Source organism: Myxine glutinosa, chromosome 1 (assembly GCF_964187855.1).
Source record: "Myxine glutinosa chromosome 1, kmMyxGlut1.1, whole genome shotgun sequence".
Classification (NCBI taxonomy): domain Eukaryota; kingdom Metazoa; phylum Chordata; class Myxini; order Myxiniformes; family Myxinidae; genus Myxine; species Myxine glutinosa.
Genome location: NC_136261.1, coordinates 80,003,653 through 80,018,818, shown reverse-complemented (window position 1 = coordinate 80,018,818; position 15,166 = coordinate 80,003,653). Strand labels below are relative to the sequence as shown.

General features: G+C 51.1%; 2 protein-coding genes across 5 annotated transcripts in view; both read left to right on the top strand.

The window, feature by feature from the left end:
- Positions 1-2,061, top strand: part of STIL (STIL centriolar assembly protein) — a 60,733-nt gene extending 58,672 nt beyond the window's left edge. For 3 of the 4 annotated variants that reach the window (XM_078773803.1, XM_078773791.1, XM_078773800.1), the window contains one exon: positions 446-2,061. In XM_078773803.1, the coding sequence (XP_078629929.1) occupies positions 446-1,265 (820 nt within the window). In that variant the 3' untranslated portion in view covers positions 1,266-2,061. The remainder of the gene's footprint in view (positions 1-445) is intronic. The other variant, XM_078773798.1, reaches the window with a different exon arrangement.
- The window catches only part of LOC137425531 (uncharacterized), a 578,290-nt gene that overhangs the window by 362,531 nt on the left and 200,593 nt on the right, over positions 1-15,166 (top strand). The window lies entirely within an intron of this gene.

The window sequence follows — 15,166 nt, the reverse complement described above, 5'->3', positions numbered from 1 at the left end:
TTATTCATTTTATGGAGAGTCAGGTAGAAGAATACCTTTGCCTCAAAGGGCTATTTATTTTGTTTTTCCCGTATAGTTTATTTTATTTTTCATTTGTAGATACGTGTGTGTGTGTGTGTGTGTGTGTGTGTGTGTGTGTGTGTGTGTGTGTGTGTGTGTGTGTGTGTGTGTGTGTGTGTGTGTGTGTGTGTGTGTGTGTGTGTGTGTGTGCTCGCTCGCATTCACGGCTGGTTAATTTTGATCTGAAATTGATCGTAGAATTTGTCTTTTTAATTGGTTGGTAAATGAATTGAAAATAGCTTGTGGGCATTTTGCACATAAAAGGGTTATGCATTTAAAACGACTACATATTTTTGCAGCACATTAATTTGTCTGCTTAACCACCACTTCCTGTTTGTTTTTACCAACTCCCCACCTGTTGTTTCCCCCCACCCCTCCCTCAAAGCAGCACAACGGCCCATATGGTCGGCCCATCAGGAGCAGTGTTGCCAGGCCTGAGAGCACGATCTCTCTCCGAACTTAGCTGCCTGTCTGGACACCATGCATCTGACCTCAGTATGGAAGCCAATGCCATTGCCCTGAAATACCTGAGTGCTGCGGAGCTGGCTGAGCTCGCACAGTGCTCTGTGCAACATAGCGATGTCCAAACAGTGCCACAATTGCCTATTTGGCATCCAACGAGCTCAAGCTTGGGCTTATTCTCAACCAGCAACATGAGTTTTGCTACACGTCGTTATATGCGCAAGTATGGGCTTTTGGATGGAGACGATGAAACATTTGAGGAGGAAGAAGAAGAGGAGGATGACGAGCAGGATGAGGATGACATTAAGATTAAGGATGCTCTCGATGTTGGAAAATCCGAGGCCAGAAGTCACCTTTCTCGGTCTCCACCTCAAGATCACCGGCATGCCATAAATGTTCCACACGGGTGCAGTTCGAATGCTCAGGGGCTTTCAAAGCATGCGCGATGTGGTGAGACCGAGTGGCGACGGGCAAGTAAAACGCATGGGATGACACTCGGTGACCGAGACTTGGTGGGACGCAAAGAATGTTCCGAGCCGACAATGCAGACTACGTCGACCGGTTTCAAAGCCGAAACGGACTTTCCACATGATCCTCAGCATCGCGAGTCAGGAAGAGCAGCTCCTGTTATGGTGGTTGATATGGAAGCCGGTGGTTGTCACGCGAGCCAGGCCGAGAGCGAAATGACCGTGAGCCACGTCCTCAATTTGGACAGGTTAAGGAGGTTACCTAAACTATTTTGAGCCTCGGCGATAGCAGCAAATGAATATGATGTTGCGTTCGTCTGTCATCGTCTGTTCGTCTGTCATCCCAATCGCTTTTTAACTCCATTTCATTTCATGGAATTTTATGAGTTTTGCATTTCTACCTTGAGCAAGCCCAGCATTAGTAAGCTCGTCACTAACTGCTTTCTTGTACCGAGTCTGTGAAGTTAAACGTCCCATCAAATCTGACGAGACCAACCAAAGTCGCCGCAAAGGTTCCGACTCAGCTTGCGTAGCGTTGAATGCCATATCCTCCTTGGCCCGGCCAATCAACAATCCATTGAACCTGCTGCCATTCCACCTCGTTTTTATCCAGTTCGCATTCTTGCAATTACTGAATTATCGCACTTTCTGCTGTCGTCAGTGTAGTCAAAATATTATTGTCTGTTTCTTTGTTTGTTTTTGTTTCTTCTGCTTTGCTTCTTCTCCTTTGTTTCTTGTGCTGCTTTGTTTCTTCTTATTCATCATCATCATGCCACATTGAGATCTTATTCAATTTGACATTACTTATTTTTCAAACTGGTTTAACTTTTTACATTTGTTCAAGAAAGCCTGTATAACTGCTTAATACTTGTAGGTGGGAAATGCATTGCCGTCAATCCAGCCTGCTTATGCCTTTGGCAATCTTCGATTGATAAACCAGTTCCTGTAAAAGCTGCATAAAAGTTTTGTTTACATTTGGTGCTTTACATGTTAACTTTTATTTGTAATCTTTTACTCTCCTTTTTGCGATGAGGTTTTTATTTTTGAAATAAACTTTTTAAATGTAAAAGTTGCCTTTGGTGTGAGATAATGCTTTGGTGCTTTCTTTATCCTCGTTTCTTCAGCACCGACCTTCAGATGTTGTCGAGTGTGAATATCCAGGCATATTGTTAGTTTTTAACAATTGGAATATTGTACATGGATCAGGCTTGCTTTTGATAGAACGGTGTTATCATTTCATATGTAGCACCCACCAGCACTGGGATACTGGTTTGCATCATTGCTGGGATGATGTGTGTGCCTGTGTCGCTGATGCAGTGCATCCTGATCGGTAAGACATTAAGATGTGGACAAGAGCAAGAATTGTACACCGCTCCTTTCATATTCCATCCCTCTCTAGGTGCTGCTGCATGACGCGCGCTGAAAGGGAGTACTAAGTTTTCACTCCAGTTTCTTTCTTGTTGAAACCGCTCCTTTCCTATGCCATCTCCAGACGCTGCATAACATCATTGCAGAGCACCGAAGGGGGCCCGGCGATGACGTGCGCTGAAAGGGAGTACTCGGTTTTTCACTCCAGTTTCTTGTTTATCCGGGCGATATCCCAGCCATCCTTTGAGCTAGGAAACTGAAATTTCGGCACAATAGTGCATGTGTGCTTTAATCAAACAACAAAAAATATCGTTTTTGTCAATCAATTAATTGAATAGTTACTTAATTATTGTCGATTAATTAAGTTCTTATATATTTCCTTTCTCATCTGGGCAATATCTCGGGCATCTTTTGAGTAAGGAAGCTGATATTTGGAAACGCCAATGACCAATTGATTTGGCTCTAAATGGTATTTTTGATTTATCGATAAATCAATTGATCGATAAAGAATTTAATTATCCGATGAAGAATTTTTTTTAAGTTACAGATTTGGATGAAACGGTGGGTTTTTTTTTTTTTTTTTTTTTATATACAAGATCGAGGCTCATGTAAGAGCTAACATTAATCACACAAAAAAACTGACAAACGTACAATAAAGGGAGCGGGACACAAGATGGGGAGAGAGAGGGAAGTACACAAGTACAACAGCAGAGAACAGGGACATCGGGAGATCTGTGTGAGGGAGAGGGTTTGGGGGTAGGAGGCATGGGAAGGGTGGGGGTGGGGGGGGGTGGGAGAGGTATAAAACACATGGACACTGCTAGGACTTCCAGCAAAGAAGTTGGTATTTCAAAAAAAGTGGATCTGGGGTGAATTAACGGGGGTAGAAAAGATCAAGGTTTTGGATGGGGGAGATAGTGGTGAACAGCTGTTTTAAAGACCTGGAGGGAGGAGTGCGATTGAAGAGAGTGAGGGAGTTTGTTCCAGAGGTGGGAGTAAAGAGGAGTGAAGGTGAGCAGAGAGTCTTGATTTTGGCAATTTCACCAGAAGAGGGTCACTGGCAGATCTTGTGCGACCTGCAGGGATATTTGGGGGATAGAGCTGGGGGAGCGAGGCGATAGGAGTCGGTAGAAAACAGAAAGACCACCTACCTGCCTGCGGTGAGTGAGTGAAAGACCCTCACAATAGGCTTCATCGCGGGAGATTCTCATGATTCTGAAAGCTTTGATTTCAACAGCGTGAAGCCGAGCTCGGTGTGAGGCAGGAGCACCAGCCCAGAGGGGAGAACAGTATTCCATTGAGCTGTGGATGAAAGCCTTGTATGTGGTGAGGAGCTCAGGTGTGCCGAGGAAGGACTTCGCACGACGGAGGATGCCCAGTCGGCGACTGGCTTTGGAGGCCAGCTTGGAAATGTGGTTTTCCCAGGAAAGATCATGGGAGATAGTGAGACCCAAAAGCGTGAGTGACAGAACATTTTGTAGATTGTTGAGAAAGTAGATGGGAGGGTTGTCCAGATGGTCTTTTGGGATAGACATAGTAAGAGTGTGAGATTTGACAGGATTGAAAAACATGTTCCACCAGTCTGATTTTTGTTCAGGTCTGCAGAGAGTGGAGTCATCAGCAAAGAGATAGGGAGGATTTTCCAGAGAGTCGGAGAGATCATTGATAAAGACCAGAAAAACCACAGGGCTGAGAACACTGCATTGGGTAACTCCAGCTTGAACAGGAAGGGGAGATGAGAGAAATCCATTCAGGGCCACACTTTGACTACGACCAGAGAGGAAGTCCGCAAGCCATGCGTGGAGATTTCCATGGATACCATAGGAGGAGAGTTTGGTGAACAGAGCGGGTTGCCAGACCGTATCGAAGGCACGTGATATGTCAAGGGAGACAGCTCTGATTTCCTGTTTGGCATTGAGGACCTCCGTCCATTGTTGAGACAGCAGAAGCAGCATGTCCAGAGTAGAGTGACTTGGTCTGAAACCAAATTGATGATCAGAGATCAAGCCATTGGAGAAGAGGAAGGATTTGATGTCCGAAGCAATGATGGATTCCATGGCTTTGCTGATAATTGGGAGCATTATGATTGGTCTGTAGTTGCAAGGATCTGTTTTTGCACATTTTTTGTGTAAAGCGGTGATGTTGGCTGATTTCCAAACTGATGGCAGATGCCCTTGAACAAAAGAGAGGGTGAAGAGAAAAGAGAGAGGGAGTGGAAGAGCAGCATAGCAGGATTTTAGGACACGTGGGCTGATGCCGTCTGGTCCAGTTGCAGAATCAGAGTCGAAGTTTGACAGAAACTTCTCCCCCTTGTCAGGAGAGGCCACAGATTCCAGAAGCAGCTGGGATCGACTGGGTAAGGTGGGTACAGAGAGAGATGGGTTTGGGACACAAGATTTTGAGGCAAACACAGAGTTGAGGCATTCAGCTTTGTCATGTGCGGTGTCAACTGTGTAGCCATTTGAGGTAAGGGAGGGGATGGAGGGGGAACAAACACCAGAAACAGATTTGAAAAGATGCCACCAATATTTGGAGGAAGGAGACATGTTTGAGAGTTCAGTCTTGAAAGCAGAGAGATCGTGCTTCCTGGCTCTCCTGAGGGTAGACACACACTTGTTCCGAGCTTGATGGAAGGAACTGAGATTGCCTTCAGTTGGATTTGCCTTCCAAGAGGCAATGGCAAATTGTTTCAGGGCAACTGCCTCACCACAAGATTCAGAGTACCATGGAAGGTTATGACAACTGAAGACGAGATGGGATAAATCTGTGCATGAGAGAGCAGTTTACTTTGGAAGAATTCCCAGGAAGAGTTGATGTCAGATGCAGCAGAGATGGGAAACCAGTCCAGATGTTTGATGGCTGCTTGAAGAACTTGCCAGTCAGCTTGAGTGAAATGCCAGACTCGTCGGTGCTGAGGAGCTCTGAGAATGGCCAGAGAGATGTCCACTTTAACAAGGAAATGATCAGAAGAACCGATTGGAGCAGAAGAAGAGCAGCAGACATTTGCAGGGAAGTTTGTCATAAACAAGTCGAGAAGAGAATATACTCCATTTACTGATATCCGGGTTGGGAAATTGACAGATTGTGTCAGTCCCATTTCGTCGCAGAAGTCCTTTGCTGAGGTTCCATGGCTGGTGAGAGAGGAACCCATACCCAGCCAGCTGGCATGATGACAGTTGAAGTCACCACATATGAGGAAGAGAGAGTTGGGATGAGTGGATAGAAGTTGGTCCATGTTGTCAGACAGCGAAATGTGGATGGATTCATCACTGTTTTGAAGACGGTACAACACACATATGAACCAAAGGTGGGAGCGGAGAGGAAGCCGTAGCTCGACGTACTCCTGGGGGTGGGGTGGAGAGAGGGCTGTGCAAGGAGAGTGAGAGAGGGTTTTTGATAAAGATAGCAACCCCACCACCAGGACGAGGCTCAGGTCTATCATACCGGAGGAGGGAGTAAACAGGAAGAGATATTAAGGAATCAGAGATATCCTGAGGTAGGAAAGTTTCTGTTAAGCAGTTTACGTCTGGTTTGTCAGAAACAACCGGAATGGAGAGATCAATCAGGTTTGAGCGTGGGCCCTGGATGTTTGAAGTCCATACCGTTAAGGAAGAGGGAGGAGGAGGAGGAGCATCCGGCACAGGGGAGGGGAGGGGTAGGGCAAGATGTGGAAGAGGAGGAGGTAGGGAGAGCTGTTGATAGTGTGTCAGAGATTGCAGAAGAGTTAGGAGAAAGGGAAGGATGAGGAGGACAAATGGTTTGATGATGATGGGAAGAGGCACAGTGAGGGTTTGTTCGAGGGGGAGGGGGGGGGGGAGCAGAGCAAAGTAGAAGGTTGGAGGAGATGGAGGTATGAGATTGAAGTGGGGAGGAGACAGCTTTGAGGAGGAGGGGGGATTGTTTGAGTTTTTAAGGGGAGGGGGGAGATTTGGAGGAGCGAGGGTGGATAAGTGAAAGGGAGGAGTGAGGGGGGAGAGGGGAGGGGTGGAGCGGTGCGGGTTTTGAAGGGGAGAGGTGAGGAGGGGGAATTGGAAGGGAGGGGTGAGAAGGGAGTTTAGGAGGGGAGGGTCGAGGGGGGAGTTTTGGAGGGGAGTGGTGAGGGGGGAGTTTAGGAGGGGAGGGCCGAGGGGGGAGAATTGAAATGGAGAGCGAGGGGGAGAATTGAAATGGAGGAGTGAAGGGGGAGAATTGAAATGGAGGCGTGAAGGGGGAGAATTGAAATGGAGGCGTGAAGGGGGAGAATTGAAATGGAGGGGTGAGGAAGTTTCAGAAGGGAGGGGTGAGGAAGTTTCAGAAGGGAGGGGTGAGGAGCAGAATTGAAAGGGAGGGGTGAGGAAGTTTAGGAGGGGAGGGGCGAGGGGGGAGAATTGAAAGGGAGGAGTGAGGTGGGGGTTTAAGAGGGGAGGTGGGAGGGGTGAGTTTTGAAAGTGGATCATTCATGAAAAACGAACATTTATTACAAAATGGGTTTATTGTGATTTTCAAGTCAAAGGCATTCTATTGTATTAGAAAGGTGGTTTTTGTATTCTATTAGCCAAATGATTAATAATTTAATTATTTTACGATTATTATTTATTTATTTTCCTTCTTAATCATTTATTTATTTTCTTTCTCATCTGGGCAATATCTCAGGCACCTTTTGAGCTCGGAAACTGATATTCGGACATGACAGTGACCAAGTGATGTGGCCTTCAAGGATATTTTTGATTTATTGATTTATTTGATTTTTTCGATTAATTTAAAAAAAATTTTTTACCCTACAGCTTCGGATAACACACTGGTGGTTTAGGTATGCTATTAGCCAATTGATTAGGAAATTAATTATTTTACGAATATTTATTTATTTTAATTACACAATTTATCAATCAACGTACATCTCTCCCTAATGCTGCGCTGGAGGATGTTATTTATTTATTTGGCATGGGGGCGGTGTACTTTGAATGTATCTGTACTTGTTTTTAATTTGCTCATCGTGCCGGCTTTCCGGCTCTTCACGATGGACACCGTTGGATCTTTAACGTCCACCAATGAATCCTGGCAGACACGGCGCCCAGTTTAACGTCCATCCGAGTGATGGCACACACACTGATGAACCACCGTGCCTGTGAAACATCGGGATGACAGGTGTTGGTTCGAGGTTCTAACCTTTGCTATGCAACTTCGAGGCTTTACCCTCATGGAGGCAATTACTTGCACAATGTCATTCGAGGCGATCAAGGGCTTCCGATTCGTATTCAAACGCTGCTCTCATCACGGTAAGAGCTTCCTTCGTGCCACAGGTAACCGGTTGAGTCTACGAGCGTATACCACACGTCGTTTCAGAGGGATAGGCATCTTTGACCATTTTGGTGTCTTTTGGGTCTTTTGTGACTTCGTGGTGTTTTGGGTCTTCAGGGCCATTTGGGTCTTCAGGGTCTTTTGGATCCTTTGGGCCTTTAAGGGTATTTTGGGTCTTTGGGGTGTTTTTGGTCTTTGGGGTGTTTTGGGTCTTCGGGGTCTTTTGGGTCTCTGGGGTCTTTTGGGTCTTCGGTGTCTTCAGGGGCTTTTGTGTCTTAAGGGTCTTTTGTTTCCTCTGGGTCGAAAAGAGTCTTTGGGGTATTTTGGTTCTTTGGGGTATTTTGGGTCTAAATGGTCTTTAAGGGTCTTTGGGGTCTTCAGGGTGTTTTGGATCTTCGGGGTATTTTCGGTATTTTGGGTCTTTTAGGTCTTTTGGGTCTTTGGGGTGGTTTGGGTCTTCGGGGTCTTTTTGGGTCTTCGGTGTCTTTTGGATCTTCGGGGTCTTAAGGGTCTTTTGGTTCCTGTGGGTTTTTAAGGGTCCTTGGGTTTTTGGGGTCTTTGTGGTCTTTTGGGTCTTCATGGTCTTTTTGGTCTTTGGGGTATTTTGGGTCTTCGGCACCGTTTGGGTGTTCATGGTCTTTTGGATCCCCTGGGCCTTTAAGGGTATGTTGGGTGTTTTGGGGTCTTGGGTATTTAAGGGTATTTTGGGTCTTTAAGGGTATTTCGGGTCTTTAAGGGTATTTCGGGTCTTTAAGGGTATTTTGGGTCTTTAAGGGTATTTTGGGTCTTCAGGGGTCTTGGTGGTTTGAAGGGTCTTGGGGGGAATTAAAGGGTCGTCAAAGGTCTGAGGGGTCTCAGCAGTCTTAACGTAATTAAGTGGGTGTTAATTTTATTTGAAGAAGAAGAAGACGTTTTCGTCGCATATAAACATAACGACATTGAAGCGCGGTGTTACGCGCACTGCTTGTAAGCAAGGAGGAAGCGGACAACGCGGTAAGTTGTAAGGGTCTTCATTCAAGAGCTCCACTGTAACACTGGAGCGTTCCGGGCTGCGCACCCGGTGTATATCCCGCGGCCACGCCTACCCCTGGGGCGTGGCCGCCACCCACTTGGCACGCGGAATGATGTCATCACGCCAGTGAGCTTTCGTGCCCGCCACACGTGCCCCCCCCCAGAATTCTCGCGCACCTGGAGGGCCAGTTTGCGGGGCAAACGGATGACCCGGCCGAAGCGCCCTCTGGCGACTGGCGGCGTCCGGGGTGCAGTGATGCCAGCTGGGATGCCTCCGGCTGCACCCGGGATTGGTGCAGGCTCAGGGGGGGCATGCCGGCGGGGCCGGGCGGTGCCGGGGGTCCGCCCGCCGGGGGGCGGCCCCGACGCGGGGGCCGAGCCACCGGCGGTGGGTGGTCCACGTCGAGGTGGGCTGGCTTGAGGCGGTCTATGGAGACACGGTCAGGAGTGCCGCCGATGTCCAAGGTGAAATGTTTCACCGCGGTCTCCAGCACGCGGAAAGGCCCGTCGTACGGGGGCCGCAGTGGTGTCCGGGGGGCGTCGTGCCGGACGAAGACATACTCCGCGGTGCGAAGCTCCGGGGCGACGTGCGTAGGTGGGTGCCCGTGGTGCGCCGTGGGCACCGGGGCGAACCTCTTGGCGGTCTCCTGCAGCGCGGAGCGCTCCTGCGCCGCGGACCATGGTGCCGTTGAGTCGGGGAGGAACTCGCCCGGCACCCGCAGCGGTTGCCCGAAGACCAACTCCGCCGCGGGTGCGCGCAGGTCATCCTTGGGCGTCGTCCGGAGGCCCAGCAGCACCCAGGGGAGCCTGTCGACCCAGCCGCCGTCGCGGAGGGTCGCACGGAGCTCGGCCTTCAACGAGCGGTGGGACCGCTCGCACAGGCCGTTAGCCTGGGGGTGGTAGGCCGTCGTGCGGTGCAGCTGAACCCCAAGCCCCCGCGCGACCGCCCCCCAGAGCTCCGAGGTGAACTGGGGGCCGCGGTCGGACGAGATGTCCGAGGGGGCGCCGAACCGGGCGACCCAGGTGGCGATGAATGCCTGCGCAACGTCCGCCGCCGTCGTTGACGCCAAAGGCACGGCCTCCGGCCACCGGGTGGTGCGGTCCATCATGGTCAGGAAGTGGGTGAAACCCCGCGAGGGGGGCAGAGGTCCAACCAGGTCCACGTGAACGTGGTCAAACCGACGTTCCGGCACCGCAAACGGGGCCAATGGGGCCTGGGTGTGTCGGTGCACCTTCGCGCGCTGGCACGCGAGGCACGTCCTGGCCCAGCCGCGGACGGCCTTCCGGAGGCCATGCCAGACAAACTTGTCGGCGATCAACCTCTGGGAGGCCCTCGTGCCCGGGTGGGACAGGCCGTGGATGGCGTCGAAAATCTGGCGCTGCCAGCCCGCGGGCACGATGGGGCGAGGCCGCCCGAGGGAGACATCGCACCAGAGGGCTGTGCCCGCGCCGTTGAACGGCACCTCGGTGACGCGGAGGCCCGTAACGGCGGTCCGCAAGGCCTGGACGTCGGGGTCGGCGGCCTGGTCCGCCGCCATCCGGGCATAGTCGATGCCGAGGTGGACCGCGTGGGCAACGGACCGGGAAAGGCAATCCGCCACCGGGTTGTCCTTCCCCGCGACGTGCCGGATGTCCGTCGTGTATTCGGACACGGCCGAGAGGTGACGCTGCTGCCCGGCCGACCACGGCTCGGCGAACTTGCCCATCGCGAACACCAGTGGCTTGTGGTCGACGAAGGCCATGAACGCACGGCCATCGAGCAGATGGCGGAAGTGCCTGACCGCCAGGTGGAGCCCGAGCAACTCGCGGTCGAAGGTACTGTACCGGCGTTCGGGCGGGTGAAGCTGCCGGCTGAAAAACGCCAGCGGTTGCCAAGCTCCACGCACCCATTGCTCGTGCACCGCGTAGTCCGAGGCGTCGGTGGTGACGGCGATCGGTGCATCGGGCGCCGGGTGCGTGAGCATGGTGGCGTTAGCCAAGGCGAGCTCCGCGCCCACGAATGCCACGTCCATCTGCTTGGTCCAGGTAACGTCACCTTTGCCGGCTTCCCTCGGAGGGCCTCGTGCAGGGGGCGCAGGAGCTGGGCGATGCGGGGCAGGAACCGATGGTAAAAGTTTACCATGCCCAGGAACTCCTGGAGCCCCCTGATCGTGCGGGGGCGCGGAAACCCCTTCACCGCCTCCACCTTGGCCGGTAGGGGGACGGCCCCGTGCCTGGTGACGCGGTGCCCCAAAAAGTCGATGTCAGTGACACCGAACCGGCACTTGGCGCGGTTCACTATCAGGCCGTGCTGGCCCAGGCATTCGAAGAGCATGCGGAGATGGTGGAGGTGCTCTTCGCGGGACGCGCTTGCGACGAGGATGTCGTCCAGGTAGACGTAGACGAAATCCAAGTCGCGCAAGACGCTGTCCATGAGGCGCTGGAACGCCTGAGCCGCATTCTTCAAACCGAAGGGCATCCGAAGAAATTCGAAAAGACCGAACGGCGTGATGACAGCCGTCTTCGGGATGTCCTCCAGCCTGACGGGGACCCTGGTGGTTACCGCGTATGAGGTCCACCTTCGAGAAGAAGGACATATTCGCCAAGCGGGCGGAAAAGTCCTGAATATGGGGGACGGGGTGGTGGCGTCGTTGAGACGGCGGTAGTCCCCGCACGGTCGCCATCCCCCGCCGGGCTTGGGCACGATGTGGAGCGGCGACGCCCAAGCACTCTCGGAGCGCCGCACGATGCCGAGCCGCTCCAGCGTAGCAAACTCGGCTTTAGCAACCGCGAGCTTCGTCGGCTCGAGGCGGCGTGCCCGGGCGTAGACCGGTGGCCCGGCGGTGGGGATGTGATGTTCCACCCCGTGCTTGACAGTCCCCGCCGAGAAGGTGGGCCTCGTGAGGGCCGGGAAACGGGCGAGGAGGCGGGTGAATTCGTCCGCTGCCGGAAGCGTGCAGATGAACCTGGCCAGAACCGAACCGCTCAGCAAGCCGCTCGATGAGCTGCTCCGTGAGCTGCTCAACGAGGCGGGCAGCGCGCAAGCGAGCGAGCTGAACGTCTCAGCCTGGACAAGCCTTCTGTGCTTGACGTCCACCAGTAGACCATTGGCACAAAGGAAGTCCGCGCCAAGCAGTGCCATATGCACGTCGGCAGTCACGAACGACCATCGGAAACCTGCCCTCCAAACCGCAGAAAAAGGAAGCGTTTTCCGTATGTGCGAATGGGCGTACCGTTGGCAGCAAGCAGAGCGGGACCCCGGCCCACGGTCTGCTTGTCGGACGTACCGGCGGGAATGACACTCACCTGCGCTCCCGTGTCGCACAGGTAACGGCGCCCGGATAAGGTGTCCGTTATGTACAGGAGGCTGTTTAATCGGCCGGTGCTCAGTGCCACTACCGAGGGCCGGCCCGGGTGTTTCCCGACCTGCCGAATGAGCACGGCGGGTGACATTGCCGGGCCTCGTGGCCGAACCTAGCGTGGAAATGGCACCAGGTTTGCGGCGAAGCCGGAGGCCGCGGTTTCCGCGGTGGTGGTGGGCGGGGCGTGGCGGCCACCACGAGGCGCCCCTCGGTGGGCATCCGCAGGAGGTAGGGGTGGGCACCCGCAGGAGGTTCAGCGGCTACGCGGTGCGTCGCGTAGTAGGGGTGGGCACCCGCAGCAGTTTCGGGCTCGGGAGCCGCTACGGCCGCACCGAAACTCGCCTGCGTGTCCAAAGCCGCGTAGAACTTGTCGGCCTCGGCCGCGAGCGCTCGGGGTACCGTTGTCGCAGAACCGGCCAACGCGAGGCGTACTCGTGCCGGCAGCTGGCGTCGAAATAACGCCCGGAATAGAGCGATCGGGGTTTCGTCGCCCATGAGCGACAGCATATGGTCCATTCGGACCGACGGTCGCGTGTCACCGAGCTCGGGGAGGTCCAAGAGGCGATCGGCCCGTGCGTCCACCGTGAGGCCGAACGTGGCGAGGAGGAGACGCTTGATCGCCTCGTACCTGTCGTCGGCCGGTGGGTTCCTCAGGACCGACACGACGTGGGCGGCCGTGCCGGCCCCGAGGGAGGCGACCACGTGGCAGTTGCGTGTCTCGTCCGCCGTGATGCCTCGAAGCCTGAACTGGGCTTCAGCCTGCAGGAACCAGATCTCCGCCTGAGCTTCCCAGAACTCGGGGAGCTTTATCGCTACCACGTTGGTTGCCATGGCTGTGGCGGGTTCGGGTGGTCAGTGACGGCTGACCAGAACATCGGAGGTCACCAATGAAGCGCGGTGTTACGCGCGCTGCTTGTAAGCAAGGAGGAAGCGGACAACGCGGTAAGTTGTAAGAGTCTTTATTCAAGAGCTCCACTGTAACACTGGAGCGTTCCGGGCTGCGTGCCCGGTGTATATCCCGAGGCCACGCCTACCCCTCGGGCGTGGCCGCCGCCCACTTGGCGCGCGGAATGATGTCATCACGCCAGTGAGCTTTCATGTCCACCACAACATAACAATATACGTTTGCTCTATTATAATAAGAGATGTGCAACATAATCTGCAATCTCAATTTCTTCAATTGCATTTTGTGGATTGGTTAACGATATAAAATACTTCATAATATAGTTGATGAGATTCTGGAAAGTGCAAAACCTGTTCTTTATTTAATTAAAAACTTACCTGTCAGCGCGTCCCACGACTTTTAATTCGACTGACATTTGAGAATGCAGCAAATGTTTGTGGTTGAACGGTCGTTTGTAATCGTCGTAGTAGGTCTTATATAGTAGTATGTAGTAGTAGTCCGTATGTAGTAAGTAGTAGTAGTAGGTCGTATGTAGTAGTAGTAGTAGTAGGTCGTATGTAGTAGGAGTATGTAGTAGGTCGTATGTAGTAGTAGTAGTAGGTAGTAGTATGTAGTACTAGGTCATATGTAGTAGTAGTAGTAGTAGTAGTATGTTGTAGTAGGTCATATGTAGTAGTAGTAGGTCGTATGTAGTCGTAGTATGTTGCAGTAGTAGGTCGTATGTAGTAGCAGTAGCAGTAGTAGTATGTAGTAGTCGTCGTATGTAGTAGTCGTAGTATGTAGTAGTAGGTTGTATGAAGTAGTAGTAGGTCGTATGTAGTAATAGTAGGTCGTATGTAGTAGTAGTAGTAATAGGTCGTATGTAGTAGTCGTATGTTGTAGTAGTAGGAGGTCGTATGTAGTAGTAGTATGTATTTGTAGTAGGTTGTATGTAGTAGGTCGTATGTAGTAGGTCGTATGTAGGTTGTATGTAGTAGTAGGTTGGATGTAGTAGTAGGTCGTATGTAGTAGTAGGTCGTATGTAGTAGTAGGTCGTATGTAGTCGTAGTAGGTCGTATGTAGTAGTAGTAGTAGGTCGTATGTAGTAGTAGTAGTAGGTCGTATGTAGTAGTAGCTGTAGTAGTAGTAGTAGGTTGTATGTAGTCGTACTAGTAGGTCATATTTAGTAGTAGTAGGTCATATGTAGTAGTAGTAGGTCGTATGTAGTAGTCGTAGGTCATATGTAGTAGTAGGTCGTATGTAGTAGTAGTAGTAGGTCGTATGTAGTAGTAGGTCATATGTAGTAGTAGTAGTAGTAGTAGGTCGTATGTAATAGTAGTAATAGGTCGTATGTAGTAGGTCGTAGTAGTAGTAGTAGTATGTAGTAGTAGTAGGTCGTATGTAGTAGTAGTCGTAATAGTAGGTCGTATGTAGTAATAGTAGGTCGTATATAGTAGTAGTAGTAGTAATAGGTCGTATGTAGTAGTAGTATGTTGTAGTAGTAGTAATAGTAGGTCGTATGTAGTAGTAGTAGTAGTAATTGTAGGTCGTATGTAGTAGTAGTAGTAGTAATAGTAGGTCGTATGTAGTAGTAGTAGTAGTAGTAATAGTAGGTCGTATGTAGTAGTAGTAGTAGGTCGTATGTAGTAGTAGTAGTAGGTTGTATGTAGTAGTAGGTTGTATGTAGTAGTAGTAGTAGGTCGTATGTAGTAGTAGGTCGTATGTAGTAGTAGGTCGTATGTAGTAGTAGTAGTAGTAGTTGGTCATTATGTAGTAGTAGTAGTTGGTCGTATGTAGTAGTAGGTCGTATGTAGTAGTAGTAGGTCATATGTAGTAGTAGTAGTCGTATTTAGTAGTAGTAGGTCGTATTTAGTAGCAGTAGTAGGTCGTATTTAGTAGTAGTAGTAGGTCGTATTTAGTAGTAGTAGTAGGTCGCATGTAGTAGTAGTAGGTCATATGTAGTAGTAGTAGTAGGTCATATGTAGTAGTAGTAGTAGGTCGTATGTAGTTGTAGTAGGAGTAGTAGTAAGTCGTATGTAGTAGTTGTAGGTCATATGTAGTAGGTCGTATGTAGTAGTAGTAGTAGTAGTAGGTCGTATTGTTACGTGCTCCTCCCCAGACCCCGGTCACGGTGTACCTCCGAGCTCCGAGAGGAGTCACGGCAGAAAGATGTGTTATTCCGTATGTCAAAGATCAATGGTGAAACCACACCAATTGTTACCAACAACCAAGTATTGTATTAAGATCACACAAGAATAACAGTACAACAACAATAGTAATCAATTGTGCAACCAATA